The sequence below is a fragment of the Gossypium hirsutum genome, chromosome A10 (assembly GCF_007990345.1).
Source record: "Gossypium hirsutum isolate 1008001.06 chromosome A10, Gossypium_hirsutum_v2.1, whole genome shotgun sequence".
Classification (NCBI taxonomy): Eukaryota; Viridiplantae; Streptophyta; class Magnoliopsida; order Malvales; family Malvaceae; genus Gossypium; species Gossypium hirsutum.
The window spans coordinates 2,907,352-2,926,326 of NC_053433.1; the positions used below are offsets into that span (position 1 = coordinate 2,907,352).

Consider the following 18,975-nt stretch of genomic DNA (forward strand, 5'->3'; position numbering starts at 1 on the left):
TTAACCTTTTAAAATTATAAAAATTTGATTTAATTCTTTTAAAATTATAAAAATATAAATTATAAAAAATTAAAAATTCATTCGAACCAAACAATTGTTCAGGGTTTTTAGTGGGACTGTTTTGCCGAATACCGATGTAGTCAGGAAAAAGAAAAGCGGTATTGGAAACATGTCAGATAAGGAATCCCATAATATTTGTTGATATATACAGTACAGATTTCAAAACGAAATAGCAAACGAAGGTGAATATATAATCTTCAATATCCACTTATATTGCAGTAACAAATTTACCATGAACTAAAATTTTTATATTTAGGAGGATTTGCAAATTACAAGAATCATAATTGTCATGATCACTCGAGTATACAAAAAATCAAGCTATATTTCTACGTAAACCTCAATTTCTGTTTAAACTCTTGGGTTCTTAATCTTAGAGACCCAAATCAAATGTTCTTATTATAAGATGCAAATCCATAATATCTCGTTTGATTAATAAATGGGAAAGGTTGAAAAAAAAATTAAGAATTTTTGTTTTATACAATTGAGAAGTTGAGGATTGGTTTTAAGATAGAAATGCCATACAAGTGGGTTTTTCTTTTTTTTTTATTTACTTCAAATAATTATAGCAGGGAGGGCTTGTAATTTGTAAGGTTGCAGGTTTCGTGTAAAAACACACAGCCTACATTAGCATGCTAACTTTCTCCATCAGTTATTCTGTATTAAAATATTTTATACATCGGAGTAATTTTGTTATGCAGGTTTCAGATAATTATTAAATTTTTTGGACCCTTATTTTGTGTCGCTTATACATTTTACCAACCTTGTAGGAACACACGCAGGTTTACTAGGAAAATAAGCAGCTTGATTCATCTACTGAAAGTACAATATTGTATAAATCAAAGGATGGAGTCCTTGTCAGGATATTTTATTTTCCAGGGCACGTAGAATTGTGGGAATTTGTCTGTTACAAAATCCAGGAGAAGCTATATAAACCACAACGCATGTCGGGATTGCTATATCTCACATACATTCCTTCAACATTACATTTCTTCTACTTTTCTTGTGGACTCTACTTAATTACAATGGCTTCTACAACTCCCTGCTTGGCGTTGCTCTTTGTTTTGGGAATCTGGGCTTTTCAGGTCTCGTCTCGTTCGATTCCTGAGGTATCCATGTCGGACAAGTTTGAACAATGGATGGCTAGTTATGGCCGAGTTTACCAGGATGCATTTGAGAAGGATAAACGGTTTCAAATATTCAAGGAAAATGTGGAGTACATCGAATCCCACAATGCTGGTCATACTGGCAAAAAGTACAAGCTTGGTGTTAATGAATTTACAGATTTGACCAACGAGGAGTTTAAATCAATGAGGAACGGTTATAAAATGCAACGTTCCACCATTGTTGCGTCTTCAAAAACATCTTCTTTTAGGTATGAAAATGTTACAGCAGTTCCACCTAGCATGGATTGGAGATCTAAAGGAGCTGTTACCAACATCAAGGACCAAGGCCAATGTGGTGAGTCAGACTGACAGAATTTGTATATAAAGAAATCAAACTAATCATGATTCCATATATAATGCTTAATATTTGCTTTGAATGATGTAGGGTGTTGCTGGGCATTCTCAGCTGTGGCAGCCATGGAAGGGATCACCAAACTCAAAACTGGTAACCTTGTCTCACTATCAGAGCAAGAGTTAGTTGATTGTGACATCAATGGGGAAGACGAAGGTTGCAGTGGGGGTCTCATGGATGATGCTTTTGAATTTATCATTACAAACAAAGGACTTACAACTGAATCCAATTACCCTTACCAAGGAGTTGATGGAACTTGCAACAAGAAGGCAGCTGCCAACCATGCCGCTCAGATCACCGGTTACGAAGACGTACCTTCAAATAGTGAGTCAGCACTGTTAAAAGCAGTGGCTAATCAACCGGTTTCGGTTGCCATTGATGCCGGTGGTGCTGACTTCCAGAACTACAAAAGCGGTGTTTTCACCGGTGAATGCGGCACCTCTCTCGACCATGGGGTTACAGCAGTTGGGTATGGAGAAGATGATGATGGGACCAAGTATTGGTTGGTGAAAAATTCTTGGGGCACCAGCTGGGGAGAGGATGGATACATTAGAATGCAAAGAGATATTGATGCTGAGGAAGGACTCTGCGGCATTGCAATGGAAGCCTCTTACCCAACTGCTTGATGCAGCACAATGGCTGCCTTTTCATTATTGTCGGGAACAAATTAGCCATCATGTGCTTATTAGCTTATTTATATAATCTGAAACTACATAAAGAAAACAACTAAAATGGCTTTCCATGTATAGTTCCAATATTATTGTTCTGTACTTTGTCACTTAATCCCTTGAGATTAGACACAAAAAAAAAAAAGGTTCGTTCTGTAATCCTGCTGTTCCCCCCTTCACATTCATTTACTATTATATATGTTAAATGAAGTTGGCGTTTTAGATGAGATTTAAACTCATTGTAAGTAGCACATTGTTTTAGATGAGATTTACCCTAGATCGAACAGTAATTTAAATTCGTAGATTGTTAAATTGGTATCGATATCAAGTCTTGCTATTGGTACTTATAAAAAAAAATATCGTTATCGTGATTCTATGTATTGATACCCATTTATCTTAACTTGATTTTTGTAAATTCAAAACTAAAAAGAATATTGGTACTTATCTTGGATATTGATACTTGGACTCATATTTTGCAATGTTGTAATTTAACCTCTCATTATGTTTAAATTGATTTATTTACAATCATGAACCTAATTAAGTTGCGTTTTTGGTTGTAATCCATTGTGCATGAAATTGAATAATGAATTGATGATTTTAAAATGAATTAATTGGTATAAACTGAATTCAATTGTTTCGATGATTGATGTAGCATTTCATAGCTTGAGCTTGACGATCGGACTGGGTAAGAGGTGTTACAGTAATAAGTTTTATTTGATTGACATTCTCTAATAAAAAAATATTTAGACTTTTTATTGATAATCCATGGAGATGAAAATAAATTTTTTAGGTACTGTAAATGCCCAAATTTGATCGGGACCAATAAGCCCAAATTAGACAAAAGCAAAAACAAGCAAAAAAACTAAATTAAAATGTCCAATTAAAATTACAGCCCAAATGAACAAATCCCTAACCCAAAAATACATGGCCCAATGGCCCAAAACCTAGACCTAGGATCGGTCAAACAGAAGCCTAGGGTTTCTCTCGCGCCGCTCCCCCCCACGTTCAGCCTCCAAGCGCCATACGACCACCAGCGCCTCCGTACGATGCCAGCAAACTCCGTACCTGCAAACAAATGCAAAAACAACAGCAAAACAGAGACAAAAAAAAGGAGCAGATTTTTGTATTTTTTCTTTTTTTCTTTATTTTGCTTTCGGCTACAAAAGCCAAAGAAAAAAAATGTAATGTACACACAGAGATCAAGAACAAAAAATCAATACAAAGAAAAAAAAGAAAACAGATTCACAAAAAAACAGAGAAATCAAATACTCTCAAAGGTGCCTCTTTTATTTTTATTTTTTTTTCTTTTCTGTTTTGATTCGAAATGAAGTGCATTAACAGTAATAAAAACCTCACCTTCGGTTCATCCACCGACGCGATTGGGAACCTCTAGTAACCCAAATGTCACAAAACCCATTCGGGTTTCGACGAGGGTTAGGGGAGTGCGACGAATAGGAAGGTCGTTTTACTTGCGATTTGCCTTTTTCTTTTGCTCTTTTTTTTTTGAAACAAAACCTTTTTTTGGAAGCTTTTAAAAAGGTATCTTTTAAAAACTTTTATTGCTCTCCGGCACGGCGGAGCCACGGCGGAGCTACGGCAGAGCCACCGCGCGAGCTCGCTGGTGCCCAGGTAGGAGGAAAGGAGAACGAGAGAGGGCCTAAAAGGAGCTCTCAGTTTTTTTTGAAGAAAAGAAAGGGGAAAATGAAGTTTTTTGTAAAATTTGGCCTTTTACAACACTAGTAAAACGGCGCCGTTTCATTTAGCTGCAAAACACCCCAAAACGGCGTCGTTTAGGCGCTAGACCCGTGCGACCCAACCCGCGAGCATCAGGATCTGCGTGTTTCTACTAATTTTGATAATTGCGCGCGTGATCCTTCCGTATTTTATTATGTTTTAATTCAATTTGTTTTTATTCTTAATTTATGCCTTTGAATTTCATTTCAGTTTCAATGTGGTCCATTTGAAACAGCGCGTTTTGGGAGGGCGGGGTTATTCCCCACTTTAGTCCCTACTCATTATTTGCGTGTTTCGAATCGGTCCCTTGTTACATTTTTATACCCGAATTCCCCTTTAAATTTTATTTGAATTTTGATTTAGTCCCTTTTTATATACCAGTGTTTGCCTTTTTAGAATTTGGACCTTAAAATTTCATTTTATTTTTCAATCAAGCCATTGTTCGTGTAAATTTGAACTTTTTTTTTATTTATTTAAAACCATTTTAGTTATTTTAAACTTTGTATTGAACTGTTTTATGTTACTAATTTTGAATAGTTTTATATTCATTTTGTTTTAAATATTTTTTTATATACATATATATTTTAAAAATTGTTTTATTATTTGTTGTGAGTTTTGTTATTTGTATATTATTATTTTAAACTTTTATGTATATATTAATATTATCTATTTTAAACGTTTTTATATATATTATTTATATATAATCCTTTTTATATATATACATTATTCTATTTCAGATTTCCTTTTATATATTATATTTTGAACTATTTATATTTTATTTTAAATATATTTTTAAACTTTATTTATTTATTTTAAAATATTTTATTTATTATCCATTTTAAGATTCTTCTTTCGTATTATTTATCTTATACTTATAAATGTATATATATATCTATCTTAAACTATATATAGTCATTCTATTTACCACTTATTTCTTATATATATCTTATCATATATTTTTATTATTCTTTCATAATAAATATATTATTTAAGTTATCATGTACATTGTCAATTTTTAAATGAATTTGTGTTTAAAATATTTTGCATATAATTTGATTCAAGCTTTTATTCTATAATATTTATTTCAATAATTATATATATCCCTAGTTTTTATGCAAATTTGTCAACTTATATATTATGTGTTCATTAATTCATCATTATTTTGGAAAGTGTTGTATACCACACTAACTTCTAAATTCCATTTTGTTTTGTACATGTTTTGTTGATTGATTTATATGGTGCCATACATTGTCGTTGCATATTATTTATTCATTGTTTTGTATTGTTATATTAATTATTCTCCGTACATTATTGAAATTAGGTTATATTTTTGGTTAGTTTTATTTAATTATTTATTTTGTTAGTTGGTTAAATAAGACACATTATCTTCATTCATCAAGTATTGTATCTTAGGTGTGTACATTATCCCATATCATTGTTTTTCACTTGGTTTACGAAATGTTGTTTTATAAGGTCCAAATCTTTAAGATTAATTTCGTTTTACCATATCATTGTTTTCCACTTGGTTTATGAAATGTGGTTTTATAAGGTCCAAATCTTTAAGATTAATTTCGTTTTATTTCAAGTCGAATTAATGCGTTTTAAACTAGTTTTATAATTATTTATTTAAAAATTCTTTAAAACGAAGGCAATGTTCGATGTTTGGCAATTCGGGAAATTGTGCCCTATCGTGCTGAGTTGCAATTTTCCGTTTGTTCAAAATAATTGAATATTCCTCTAGAATTTCACTCATGTCTTTAAAAATTCTTTAAGGCGAAAGAAATGTTCGATGTTTGGCAATTAGGGGAATCGTGCCTTATCGTGCTGGGTTACAATTTTCCGTTTGTCCAAAATAGTCGAATATCCCTTTAAAATTTTACTCATAATTTCTAATTCTAAAATAAGGCAATACCCAATGTCTAGAAATTCAAGGAATCGTGCCCTACTGTGCTGGGTTTCGGTTTCTTCGTTGGACTAAATAATTGAGCATCCTTTTATGATTTCCAACATATAAACTTTTGGAAGTCGAAATTCATCGTGTTTTCGAGGGTATAAAGGATCGTGTCCTATCGTGCTGGATGTGATGTTGTATTCCTCTGAAATAAGAGAATTTTGACGACCAACTTGGGCTGTTCAAATGTTTATAAAAGGAACCACATTTCAAAAAACATTTTTAAATCTTAGACATAAGGACAGTATTTAATCGATCTGGTACCAATTTTGGGCGTAGTGAGGGTGCTAATCCTTCCTCATACGTAATAGACTCCTGAACCCGTTTTCTCATATTTACATAGGCCGAAATTGATTTAAATGGAATAAAATGCTTTATTAGGTGATTCAATGACACCTAAACAAAAAAGATTGGTGGCGACTCCATACTTTGTTTTCAAAAAGTTGATCCCCGTTTTTTTAAAATTAAAAATGGTTTCGACAGGTACAAAAGTACATGTATACAAAAAAGATATTAGTCAAAATTAAATATAGGTGGAATGGTAAAGGTTTTGTTTATAAATTTTCACCAATACGAGTCTTTAAAGCCTTGGGTATTTTAAATAGTGATTTTTAGTTGATATGTCTAAAAATTTTATATAAAAATATGAAAAAGACAACAAGATCATTAGAATATTACTAATTAAAAAAATAATTTTTAGGTTTTTTCTTAATAAAATTGGTATTTGTTTAACTCATGACACATACTCAATCACAAGCATTGTAATAATAAATATATTTTTTGACACAATACTTACTTTTATCTATAATCTTCAAACCCTTAAACCGGAGGAAAAGAATGCACTTAAGTGTGCTTAAACTCACGAAATTTTTATTGTTCCAATAGCAACGGTAACAACTGAATATAATAATAATAACGAGACATTGTATTAGTATAGATAGTTAATGATAATAATTATTTTATATTAGATAATTAGAAAATTAATTTGATGGTGTAATTCCACAAAATGCTTTTCGTCAAGTGAAAAAGGTTAAAACTATTGTCTTAGGATAATCCGAGGGAGGGCTAGTAATTTGTAAGGTTGCAGATTTGATGTAAAAACACCTCGCTTGCCTTAGCAAAACGCTAGCTTTCTCCATCAGTATTAATAAATTTTAAACATTAACTAGACGAAACGGAGTAAGTTTCTTATGCAGGTTTCAGATATTTATTAATTGTTTTGGAGCTTTATTTTGTCATATTTTAACTATCTATTAGAACGCCATTACTTGTCGCTTTTGCCAAACTTGTGGGAACACATGCAGGACTACTAGGAAGTAGGAACATAAGCTGCTTGATTCATCTACAGTCAGTTATTTCCAATAATTATAGAATAGAAATCTTCTAAAAGAATAAAATATATAAATCAAAGGATGGAGTCCTTGTCAGGATAATTTCCGGAGCACGTAGAATTGTGGGAATTCGTCCATTTGAAATCTAGAAGAAGCTATATAAACCACAACCCATCTTTGGGATTCATATATCTCACATTCCTTCACTATAAGCTTTCTTGAAATTTGCTTGTGGACTCTTGTTTCTAGCAATGGCTTCTGGAAGACATTACTTGGCCTTACTCTTTATTTTGGGAATTTGGGTTTCTCAGGCCTCGTCTCGTTCGATTCCTGAGGTATTCATGTCTGACAGGTTTGAACATGGATGGCTAGCTATGGCCGAGTTTACCAAGATCCATCCGAGAAGGATAAACGATTCCAGATATTCAAAGAAAATGTAGAGTACATCGAATCCCACAATGCTGATCATACTGGCAAAAAGTACAACCTTGGTGTTAATGAATTTAAAGATTTGACCAACGAGGAATTTAAGTCAATGAGGAATGGTTATAAAATGCAACGTTCCACCCATGTTGCGTCTTCAAAGACATCTTCTTTTAGGTATGAAAATGTTCCTGCCGTTCCATCTAGCATGGATTGGAGATCTAAAGGAGCTGTTACCAACATCAAGGACCAAGGCCAATGTGGTAAGTCAGAACGACAGAATTCATATATAAAGAATCAATCTAATCCTGATTCCATATATAATTTTTAATATTTGCTTTAAATGATGTAGGGTGTTGTTGGGCATTCTCAGCTGTTGCAGCCATGGAAGGGATCACCAAACTTAAAACCGGTAACCTTGTCTCACTATCAGAGCAAGAGTTAGTTGATTGTGATATCAATGGGGAAGACGAAGGTTGCAGTGGGGGTCTCATGGATGATGCTTTTGAATTTATCATTACAAACAAAGGACTTACAACTGAATCAATTTACCCCTACCAAGGAGTTGATGGAACATGCAACAAGAAGGCAGCTGCCAACCATGCCGCTCAAATCACTGGTTATGAAGACGTACCTTCAAATAGTGAGTCAGCGTTGCTGAAAGCAGTGGCTAATCAACCAGTTTCGGTTGCCATTGATGCTGGTGGTGCTGACTTCCAGCACTACAAAAGCGGTGTTTTCACCGGCGAATGCGGCACCTCCCTAGACCGTGGGGTTACAGCAGTCGGGAATGGAGAAGATGATGATGGGACCAAATATTGGTTGGTGAAAAATTCATGGGGCACCAGTTGGGGTGAGGATGGATACATTCAAATGCAAAGAGATATTGATGCTGAGGAAGGACTCTGCGGCATTGCAATGGAAGCCTCTTACCCAACTGCTTGATGCAGCACAGTGGCCGCCCTTTCAGTATTACTGGGGACGAATTAGCCATCATGTGCTTAATTATTAGCTTTTTCATATATATAACTATAAGAAAAACAACTAAAAAGGCTTTCTATGTATAAGTTTCAAATTATTGTTCTGTTCGATCTTGTTACTAATGCCTTGATATTAGAAAAAGAAAGCTTTACTCCATACTTTTATTGTTCAACATCTTTTTACAATTATATACTTTCATTGAAGTTGACTCCTTATATGAGGTTTAAACTCAATTTAACTGGCACATCCGAATTAAGTCTAATCGCTTTGGCATCATAGATGACATTTAAGTTGAATATAGTAGGCAGAATTGATGTAAGTGTACGAAGATTTCAATGATATCAAGGGAGTAGATATCATTTAATGCCTTTGTCTATCAAATCACCATGGAAAAACGGTTCTGCATTAAATAGGAAATCACAGAACATATCAGACATATATGTGTGTATATGAACAAGAAATGTATACATAACCAAAATAATATTACAGAACGAGGTTGCTTCGAGTTGTATTATTTTGGTCACTGAATATGCTGTTAACTTATAAGAATGTATCAGGATGAACCAGGAACCAATTGGGGGTTAGTTTAAGCAATGAAGCCATAAGGAAAGAAAGAAAAAAGGCCAATGAGATTGTGAAAGAATAGCAGGTAGCCGACAAGCAATAATTTCAGGTCTCGAGTTGCGGTTTCTAGTCCTAGCATTCTCATCCACCCACGAAAGCACAAAGGATATGAGCTACCAACTACAAGGGAAAGCATAATATAGTTTTTTCTTTTACTCAAAGGTTAACCTGAACCTGTAATTATCTCCCTGAACCGGTAAGAACATCGAACAATCCACAGCAACTTAAGAACGAGGTTGTTTGCACTGTCGGTGGAGTTGAAGCAACAAGGGGCTGTGAACCAATTCAGGAAATAAACAAGAAATCACTTTTCAGTCAAATAAGTGAACATTCGAATCCAAAACTATAGAAAAGAAAAAGGGCAAGATATACCTGCTTTTTAGAATGATCACGGGGCTCGGAATCTTGGGTTTTTTCCGTAACGTTACTAGCTTCAGCAGGTGGAGAGCTCGAGTATGAGAAAACTTGTCCTTCATTTCCTTCCAATTCAACCCTTGAAATCCCATCTGATGAGAGCAATAACTTCACTTCACTTTCATTCAACCCGGATTTGTCCGTGGAAATTTCAGTACCATGAGTTTCATCTCCAGCAACTTTCAGAGCTTCTGCAGACATGACGGTACCAAAAACATAGGCTTCTTCCCTTGACTTCTTCTTAGAGGCTCGAGATTCGTCATCTGAACTACTGGTGCAGCTAGAAATCTTATCATGCTCAACATGCTGAATAGCAACATGCGTGTTCTCGACATCATCCAATCCACATTTCTCTCTGCTTTCTGCATCTCTAGTGACTTTATCCACATACTTCTCCATGGTTACATGCGATTCAACAGGCGATGGCGCTCTTTCCCTTTCTTCTTCACGGTGATTGAACCGATGGTGGTGATCATGGTCATCCTGAGATGCAGGGGAACCAACATCACCACCATAAGTGTCCCCTTCATCTTGGCTTTTGCTGTCATCATTTCCTAGCACCATTTGATGCAATCACCACGCAAACAAGAAACTTATCAAACCAAAACAAACACTACAAAAAACTGAGTGCCCAGAATTTTGATGAAAATATAGCAACAATCACCAGTAAAACAAAACACAAAGTAAACAGTTAACCAGGGCATGAACTTATTATGAACATGATACTAGCCATCAAACATTCAAAGCAAGCATGCATGATTTAGTTAACTATAAATCTCCAGCATGGTAGAATCCAAGAACTAAATGCCACTTATAAATTAAAAACAACAGTACCCATCTTCCCAAATCAAGCAAAAAACAAAAACCCAAAACAAAATTCCCAATTAAAAAATCCATGTACCATGTGGATTGTTATTAGTTGATGAATTTTCATTTTTGGCTGCTTGTTCCTTATTTTTCTTAGCAGCTTTTCTCTTCTTAGAACCTGATGGCATAATTGCTTCCCTCCTCCCTTTCTGGGTACTTAAAAACCTTTTCCAGTTCCCCCTCAAAGATCGTTTAGGCTGCTAACTACTTGCCTGCTGTAATTGTTGCTCACTTTCTGTGAAAATTTAGCTGTACGAAAGAGCAAGTAATGTTTAGTAGCTGTACGTTGAGAAATTATACTAGAAATTAGTGGCGATTAGCAAAAGCCAAAGCGTCAGTCACTGTTACTTGCTGGAATCGAGAAACTGGTTTGCCTATACGCTTGGATACTCTCTTCGAGAGAAGTTTGGATTATTTAGGAATTATGAAAGATTTTTTGCATTGATGGCCCCTGGGGCCATTTGGAGGGTGTATTTAAATGATGAAATTTGGAATGAGTGGTGTGGTTGATGTGAATTTTAATGTTAGTAAAATTAAAATTTTTGGAGATTTTCATTGGTTGGATAAGAGGAGTTAGGTGTAATGGTGAAATTCGACTTATTGCTTCAAATTTAAGATATCCTATCAACAATCAATTGAGCATAATGGTGAAATTAAAAATTATAAAAATACTATGAATATGGTTTGATTTTATCAAAGTTCAATTCAAGGTGATATGTTTTCTAATTATGCAATATATTGCTTTATTTTTTATACATTATATAGTTTACATCACATAAAAATTAAATATATACGTGTATTGTCAAAGTATTATATTTAAAGTTTTAATAAAAAATTAAAAATTAAAAAATATATTAAAATAAAATGTATAAAGTAAAACTTAGCACTTAATATTTATCTATTTTGTTACTTTCTTTTTAATTTGTTGAAATTTTTAATTTTTTTTTACTAAATATACGTGAATGGTCATGCATGTCATCACGTTGGTCTCGTTTCTAAAAAAATTAATATCAAACAGACAAAAAAAATAAGTGAAGTACTAATTTATATTTATGCCAATTAAAAATAGTATAAACCTTCGCAACTTAGTCCATATTTTGAATTGTATTTGAACAAATATAAAAATGTATAATGATACATGGTCCAACACAAGCACCGTGGGATCCGATCCATGTTCGGCCCGCTCCATATATAGATAGGATTTAAAATTAAAGGTGGGGCTCACGTGACCGTTGACAAAAAATAAGTTTTAATTTGATGAGATCAAAGAGGTGAGTATGAATCCAATATAATATGTATGATTTGAAAATTAAAAAGAAAACTAGTTTGACATCAAATATATTTTTATATATTTTGTCAGTTTAATATTTATTTTTTAATTAAATTTAATTATTAATTTTTCAAAAATAGTTAAATCATTTGTTCTTAATACAAATAATGATAAAAACATTAAGAGTCAAATAAATTTTTTAAATGAAAATGACGGCTAAAGCATTAATTCGTGGGGTGATTGCTCATGTAGACTTAATGTTAATATAAAGTGATCACTTAAATTAAATATTTAACTTTTGAAAAAGGTCAAAATTACAATTATTCCATTTAAATAAAAGCTAAAAAAACTAAATTAAACAATTGACAATTTATAATGCACTATAATCATAATTATACCATTGTGGCAATGCATCCATTTTTTGGGTGCATCCGAGAAGGAACTAGCTAAAGAAATTTATAAAACTATCTTATGAAACTTTAACCTTCAACAAGTAGTTTTTCATGATGTCTAAAGAAAAGAGGTAAAAAGGTAAATTCAAAAACCAATCCTTTTGGCTCTAAGAAATTGATTTCATTTGGAGTTATTTTGAGAAATTGGAGTTACAGTTTTGAAGATCTTCTTCTTCATCTGCATTGTGCGTGTGTTCACTTGACATCTTCTACAAATAGTCAAGCAACGTAATATGCATCACAGTATGAAGTTAATTTCTGCCTTGTGTTGAAGATGTCAAGTGAAGTGTCACCAAGGAAGCATAAGCCCCATCGGTTATATTCATCAACGCATCGTTTCTACCGAAGATGTCAAGTGAAGTGCCACCAAGGAAGCATAAGCCCCATCAGTAGTATTCATCAATGTATCGTGTCTACCTTTCTCAACAATGACTCCGTTTTTCACCACCGCGATAATATCAGCACCCTTTATCGTGCTAAGGCGATGAGCAACAACAACAGTCGTTCTGTTCACCATAACCGCGTCCAATGCCTCCTGCACCACACGCTCCGATTCTGCGTCTATAGCACTTGTTGCCTCATCAAGCAAAAGGATCTTGGGGTCCTTCAAAATTGCTCTAGCAATGGCTATACGCTGTTTTTGCCCGCCGGACAACTGAATCCCCCGTTCTCCGACCGAAGTGTCGTAACCGTGCGGCAACGAACTGATAAACACATGTGCATTCGCTGCTTTCGTAGCTGCCATGATCTCTTCTTCGGTTCCATTTCCTTGTTTGCCATAGGCTATGTTGGTACGTATGGTCTCATTGAAAAGTATTGGCTCTTGGCTAACCAATCCCATTTGTTGCCTAAGCCAACTTATTCTTATCTTCCTAATATCAATGCCATCCAACATTACACAACCAGAGTCTGGATCGTAAAACCTTTCAATGAGGCTAATCACGGTTGATTTCCCACTCCCGCTCTCACCAACAAGTGCAACAGTCTGCATACAAAAAAAAAAAAGAGTAAGCAAAATGAGATAGAATTTGGATTCTAAATGGTATTCAATTCTGCAATAAATTTACCTTTCCAGAAGGTATGCTGAGACACAAATCTTTGAATATTTGAATGTCTGGTCGTGTTGGGTACTTGAAACTAACATGTTCCAACTCAATATTGCCTGTAACGGTAGGTATTGTGGAACCATCTTCACTGCTTGAATCAATGGGGGGTTTTCTATCAAGAATCTCAAATATTGAAGCTGCTGAATCTTTAGCTTTATTGGTATCAGGAGCTAAAGCACTTGTTTGTGAAACACCAATGGCTGACACCGTTAATGCAAAGAAAACCTTGAATACTTCTTCAAATGTTGCTTTCCCATGCTTCACTAGTACAGCTCCAAGGTAAAAACAAAAGGCATTTGTGCAGTATAGAGCAAAGAAAGAGAAACCAAACCCGGAACCGCTTACGAGTCCGAGACGGACTCCTTGCTTCATTGGGGCTTGGCATTTCTCTTGGTATAAACCCATCACCCTCTTTTCTGAACAAAATGAAGCAACAGTTCTTATACCTCCTACTGCATCATTAGCTACTTGGCTTGCTTCTTCGTACATCAACTGCATTTTACATTCATTTACATGTTACATATATGCATATAAATACACGCTTTTTTCGTATAGCCGAAACAATTATCATCAAGTATCAGTATCACTGACCTTTGCATCCGCACTGAATCCCTTGAGAAATTTGGTCTGCAGGTATCCTTGAATTAATGTAAATGGCATGACAGCTAGGATTGCTATAGCTAATATCCAGTTAGCAGTAAATGCTATGACTAATCCTGCTACGATAGTAGTTATGTTTTGTACAATCAGGGCCAAGCTATCACCGACAAGGTTTCTTACAGTCGATGCATCGGTAGACAGTCTCGCACCGATGGCGCCACTGTGAAGTTTCACAAGAGATATTTGTTAAAAGCTGCAAGAAATTTCACATAAGGAAAAAAAAAGTTTGGTTAAAGTATACCTCGAATTCTTAGGATCGTCGAACCAACTGATGTTTTGGTGGACTACTTTCTCGAACGTCAAGCAACGGATTCTTTGGATCAATTTCCCGCCTGCAACTCCGTAAAAGAAATTCTGCATCGGTCCGACCAATAGAATAACCACACCCATTCCAACATAACTAACTGCCCACACCTTGGAATCCTTTAACAGCTTACTTGGTGGTTCATAGAATGTTTTAATGGCTGATGAGAAAAGGAGACCAAATATTGGGAAAACCAGTCCATGTACAGCTGCAGCAATGGACCCAATCAATAGGACAGGTACCTCAGGCTTGTTAAGATTCGCCAGCCGTCTAATTGAAACACTTTTGCGTCTTTCGATTTTAGTTTCTTCTGCTACGTTGCTCTCTACGCCTGTTTCTTCTGTCTCGGCAAAGTTAGCAAGACCGGGAACACCGAAATTATATGTGAAGGATTGTCGGCTTGATGATGCACTTCTGCTTATGGACCTTATCAAAGATGCACTCAGTCTCTGGCTTCCGGACCGACTAATGTCCTTCTCTATATCTGTGGTTACATCAGATTGTTCGGCTTCCTTCCCGAGAGCATCACCGCCTTCTTTAGTTCCCTCTTGCAAACGAACTAACTGGGAATAAGCCCCTTCTGGATCTCTGATCAACTCCTCATGAGTTCCTAGATTTTTATTCTCTTAATGTTACAAAAACTGGTGAAATAGTTTAGAAACATAGGCTAACAAAACTGGTTTAGAGATGGTACCTTTCTCCACAAGTTTCCCTAAATGCACCACCGCTATCATGTCGGCGTTCCTGATAGTCGTCAATCGATGTGCCACCACCACAGTTGTTCTATTAGTCATCACTCTCACTAGTGCATCTTGAACAATCCGTTCCGACTCTGCATCCAGCGCACTCGTAGCCTCATCGAGGAGGAGGATTTTTGGATCCTTTAAAATGGCTCTTGCTATAGCTATTCGTTGCTTTTGCCCGCCTGAAAGTTGAGTTCCATGCTCCCCCACCATGGTGTCAAGCCCCTGTTAGCCATACAGCAATCCTTAGCTTAGTCACTCGAAAATTTTCGATCTGAAAACAAAATCATGTTATGTTACCTTGGGCAACTTGTCAATGAATTTAGCAGCATTAGCCATCTCAATTGCTGCTCTAATCTCTTCATTAGTGGCATTGTCCTTTCCATATGCAATGTTTTCCCTGATAGTTGTTGCAAACAATATAGGTTCTTGGCTGACAAGCCCGATTTTCCCCCGTATCCATTGAGGCTGCAACTCTCTCAAATCAACGCCATCGATAAGAACTTGGCCAGAATCAGGGTCATAGAATCTCTCCAAAAGGCTAATCACCGTCGATTTCCCACTCCCACTTTGTCCAACCAAGGCCACAGTTGTACCACTCGGAACGTGCAACGAAAAACCAGCAAATATCTGCACATCTGGTCTTGCAGGGTACCTGAAATAGACATCCTTAAGTTCGATTTCACCCTGGATATCGTCCAGCATTACTCCACTCGTGTCGTACGGATCAATCGTCGGTTTTCTTTTAATAGTCTCGAACATCTTATACGCTGCAGCTTGCCCCGATGCAAACGCATTTACACTCGGAGTTGTCTGTCCCAACGACCTGAACCCAACAGTACAATAAACCATGTAAGAGATCAAACAAGAAAAACTTGGCAAACATACATATAAATTTAACTTGGCAAACATACATATAAATTTACTTACATTCCTCCTGTCATAATTGCTAATATAACATTAATGACTTGTCCGCCATTATATCCATGGTGTGCTATCAATTTAGCGCCAAACCATACAGCTAATCCATAAGTAGAAAATACAACAAGCAACATTACACCAAGTCCTAGGCCTGAAACCAGCCCTTGGTGAACGGTGGCACTATAGGCGATCTGTAGCTTATCATTATATTTTTCGATCGCGAATTTCTCGCCGGTAAATGACGCGACCTGAAAATTATAAAAATTTTATCAACGAAATCAATTGAGTTCGCCATGAATGAAACCTGAATTCAAGTTAAAGATCACTTACAGTTCTAATGGCCCCAACGGTTTGTTCCACTACGTTTCCAGCTTCAGCATAAGCAACCTGTCCTCTGCTCGACATTTTAGCCATTATCATGGCCATGGTTCCACCAGCAAGGACAACAAGTGGGATGCAGGCTGATAGAACTAGTGCTAGTTGCCATCCTTTTACATAAGCTATTATAAATCCACCAATGAAAGCTGATACTAGTTGTATAAACTTCCCAACCTGCACTACTCACAAAAACAATATATCAAATTATATATACACATATATGAAATGGTTTGTATGTATATATAAAATATTGACCTTCTCGCCCATTGCCTCTTGAATGAGGATAGTGTCACCCGACATCCTCCCAATGACTTCACCGGTCGATGTTTCGGTGTCAAAGAAACCAATGTCTTGTCTGAGTATGGTTTTTAAATACAAGCCACGAATGCGGGCGGCCTGTCTTTCCCCGGTCACCATCCAACATGTTACCTCTGAAAAACTCACATTGTTCCAAATCCAAAAAGTTAAACGTATAATCTAATTATTTCTTTAAATGAATAAAAATAATATATATTTTTTAAAAAACTGTGCATGATTATTAATTTATTTCACTTTATATTTTTGTTTTTAAAACTTGAAATAGAACAATAGGTATAATTCAACACTCACGTAGAAATGAAGTAATGCAGGCATAAACCCCCAAGTAGACAAACTTGACTGCAATCTGGAAAATCAAACAAAGAAATTCATTAGTAACTACAACTATTTCACAATAGGATATATAGATAATCTCCAAATCTATGCTCATTATCCATATATATAAAGTAAAGTGACTAAACTCTTAACTTTAACCAATATCTGCCAACATAATTATTCCTAAGATCCACACTCTGTCGGCCATAATACCCTAAACTTTGATAATTCATATGTTCTAATGAATAACAGAATTCGAAGCAGAAATTGAATAAGAAGTCAAATACAATCTATTGAAAAGAAGTCAAATACAATCTATTGAAAAGACCCTCAATGGTTTTGAATCTTTAAAATTAAGAAACAATGAATCAAACAATAATTAGATGGACTTTCAATTCCTTCTTTCTTTTTCTGATTCTATATATATGAACATTGCTTAAAAGCAAAACCTTGACGAAAATAACTCCAAAAGAAAGAAAGTAATGTTTTTAACCTTTGAGACTGCTTTAACGACACCGGATTGATCTGCACCGGAGAAAGAATTGATCATTTGACCGAAAATGAGCGTCATGAAGGGTTGAGTTAAGCCATTAGCAATAGCCGCGATGGTTCCTACTGTTACCAAGAACATATCCAATCTATCTGCAAATGAAAAAAGCTTGTAAAATGGCACTTTTTGATCATCAGCAGATGTTTTCTTCTTCTTGTTACTGCCATTGTTCTTGTTTTTATCTTCTTCTTTATCAGCTGCTTCACCGCTCTTCATTGATGATCCATCACCAGTATCAACCTCCATTTTTTGCTTCTTCAATGATCCTCTCGTACGTATATATATACCAGTTTCCTTTCGATCAAAAATAAAAGAAAAGAAGGGAAATCAACCCAAATATTTTCTTGGGTTAATTATTAGTTTGTAAATTGTTAGAACAGTTAAAAGAAAATTCAAGAAAATAGCCCTTAAAGAAGATCACAAGCCAACTAGAAAGAGAGAGAGAGAGAGAGAGAGAGCAATGTATGTAAACAAGTTGAATAAAAGCAGGAATTTATGGTGGGTACTACGTGAATAAATTTAATGATTCCTTTACAAACTCAATCAGTACTTTTTTTCCTTTTTTAGGTTAATGGAGAAGTGTGTTTAAATTATATGTATCATATCAATTAAATAGATATTTTTTTTAATTTAATATGTTAAATATATATATTCCTTTAAATTTTATTAATATTATATGTTTTTAATATCTTATAATTTTATTTAGGTATTTTAAATTTACATAATAATAAATTTAGTCATTAAATTTTTAAATATAGCATGTCATGTGTATCCATAATTATTAAATTATTTATTGATATTATATATAAAATAAAAAGTACAATATCATCCTTAATGTTTTAGTCAGTATTTTAATTAAAAAATAATTTTTACTCTTTTTAAAAATTAATTATTAAAAGATAATAATTAAATTAACAATAAATAAAAATATTAAGGTTAAATTTATCATTAATTTTTTTTTAGTATTTTGATTTTGGTCTTTCTAGAAGTTTGGTCTTTGTTACATCCGATTCTCCTCCTATTTTTGTTAATTGTTAGAAACTTGTTGATGACTCTATTGTTCCATCGTGTGCTGACACATTAGCTCCACTTTGGAGCCTTTTTTTTTTACATTTAATTTGTGGTTTTATTCCATTGCTTTTGATTTATCATTTTTAATTTGCATTTAAATAAATCATTATTTTTCACTTATAAATTTTTAATTTAGAAATAAAATAAAATATTTAATATTTAGTATCCAATTTTTTAACTATGTAATCTAATTAATTAATGAAGTTTTTATGTTTATATGTAATGAAGTTTTTATGTTTATATGTACCAAGACACCAAATGTTTCAAGCATAATTAAAAACCTTATTTTAAAAATATATTTAATAATTCAAGGTAAAAG

At 34.4% G+C, this 18,975-nt stretch overlaps 4 protein-coding genes across 6 annotated transcripts; 2 read left to right on the forward strand and 2 right to left on the reverse strand.

Annotated features, from left to right (window-relative positions):
* The first annotated feature begins 827 nt into the window (after positions 1 to 827).
* On the forward strand, positions 828 to 2,434 carry LOC107925010 (senescence-specific cysteine protease SAG39). The gene is made up of 2 exons (XM_016855583.2): positions 828 to 1,518; positions 1,609 to 2,434. The coding sequence occupies exons 1-2, from the start codon at positions 1,002 to 1,004 to the stop codon at positions 2,199 to 2,201; spliced, it is 1,110 nt and encodes a 369-aa protein (XP_016711072.1). The 5' UTR covers positions 828 to 1,001; the 3' UTR covers positions 2,202 to 2,434.
* A 5,090-nt stretch (positions 2,435 to 7,524) lies between these two features.
* LOC107925016 (senescence-specific cysteine protease SAG39) lies at positions 7,525 to 8,676 on the forward strand. The gene is made up of 2 exons (XM_041079558.1): positions 7,525 to 7,945; positions 8,035 to 8,676. Exons 1-2 carry the CDS (start codon positions 7,624 to 7,626, stop codon positions 8,625 to 8,627), a joined length of 915 nt encoding a protein of 304 aa, XP_040935492.1. The 5' UTR covers positions 7,525 to 7,623; the 3' UTR covers positions 8,628 to 8,676.
* Positions 8,677 to 8,795: 119 nt separating this feature from the next.
* Positions 8,796 to 11,013, reverse strand: LOC121208568 (uncharacterized). Of its 3 annotated transcripts, none has more exons than XM_041079560.1 (4): positions 10,917 to 11,013; positions 10,603 to 10,817; positions 9,660 to 10,255; positions 8,796 to 9,560 (listed from the first exon to the last, which is right to left on the reverse strand). In XM_041079560.1, exons 2-4 carry the CDS (start codon positions 10,694 to 10,696, stop codon positions 9,468 to 9,470), a joined length of 783 nt encoding a protein of 260 aa, XP_040935494.1. In that variant the 5' UTR covers positions 10,697 to 10,817; positions 10,917 to 11,013; the 3' UTR covers positions 8,796 to 9,467. The 3 variants fall into 3 exon arrangements, with proteins under 3 accessions (XP_040935494.1, XP_040935495.1, XP_040935493.1); XM_041079561.1 differs by having other exon boundaries at positions 8,796 to 9,063; positions 9,462 to 9,560; positions 10,603 to 11,013; XM_041079559.1 differs by having other exon boundaries at positions 10,603 to 11,012.
* Positions 11,014 to 12,285: 1,272 nt separating this feature from the next.
* Positions 12,286 to 18,124, reverse strand: LOC121208569 (ABC transporter B family member 9). The gene is made up of 11 exons (XM_041079562.1): positions 17,529 to 18,124; positions 17,012 to 17,066; positions 16,658 to 16,833; positions 16,355 to 16,576; positions 16,034 to 16,272; positions 15,404 to 15,929; positions 15,055 to 15,328; positions 14,298 to 14,970; positions 13,988 to 14,216; positions 13,358 to 13,888; positions 12,286 to 13,275 (listed from the first exon to the last, which is right to left on the reverse strand). The coding sequence occupies exons 1-11, from the start codon at positions 17,829 to 17,831 to the stop codon at positions 12,616 to 12,618; spliced, it is 3,888 nt and encodes a 1,295-aa protein (XP_040935496.1). The 5' UTR covers positions 17,832 to 18,124; the 3' UTR covers positions 12,286 to 12,615.
* Positions 18,125 to 18,975: the final 851 nt, after the last annotated feature.

Coding starts and splice junctions, on each gene's coding strand:
- LOC107925010 (XM_016855583.2), top strand. CDS start 1,002: ATGTCGGGATTGCTATATCTCACATACATTCCTTCAACATTACATTTC. Junction 1,519..1,608: donor CAAGGACCAAGGCCAATGTG/GTGAGTCAGACT, acceptor TGAATGATGTAG/GGTGTTGCTGGGCATTCTCA.
- LOC107925016 (XM_041079558.1), top strand. CDS start 7,624: ATGGCTAGCTATGGCCGAGTTTACCAAGATCCATCCGAGAAGGATAAA. Junction 7,946..8,034: donor CAAGGACCAAGGCCAATGTG/GTAAGTCAGAAC, acceptor TAAATGATGTAG/GGTGTTGTTGGGCATTCTCA.
- LOC121208568 (XM_041079560.1), bottom strand. CDS start 10,696: ATGCCATCAGGTTCTAAGAAGAGAAAAGCTGCTAAGAAAAATAAGGAA. Junction 10,256..10,602: donor AACTAATAACAATCCACATG/GTACATGGATTT, acceptor AAATGGTGCTAG/GAAATGATGACAGCAAAAGC. Junction 9,561..9,659: donor GTGATCATTCTAAAAAGCAG/GTATATCTTGCC, acceptor ATTGGTTCACAG/CCCCTTGTTGCTTCAACTCC.
- LOC121208569 (XM_041079562.1), bottom strand. CDS start 17,831: ATGGAGGTTGATACTGGTGATGGATCATCAATGAAGAGCGGTGAAGCA. Junction 16,834..17,011: donor CTGCATTACTTCATTTCTAC/GTGAGTGTTGAA, acceptor TGAGTTTTTCAG/AGGTAACATGTTGGATGGTG. Junction 15,329..15,403: donor TCATTGACAAGTTGCCCAAG/GTAACATAACAT, acceptor TATGGCTAACAG/GGGCTTGACACCATGGTGGG.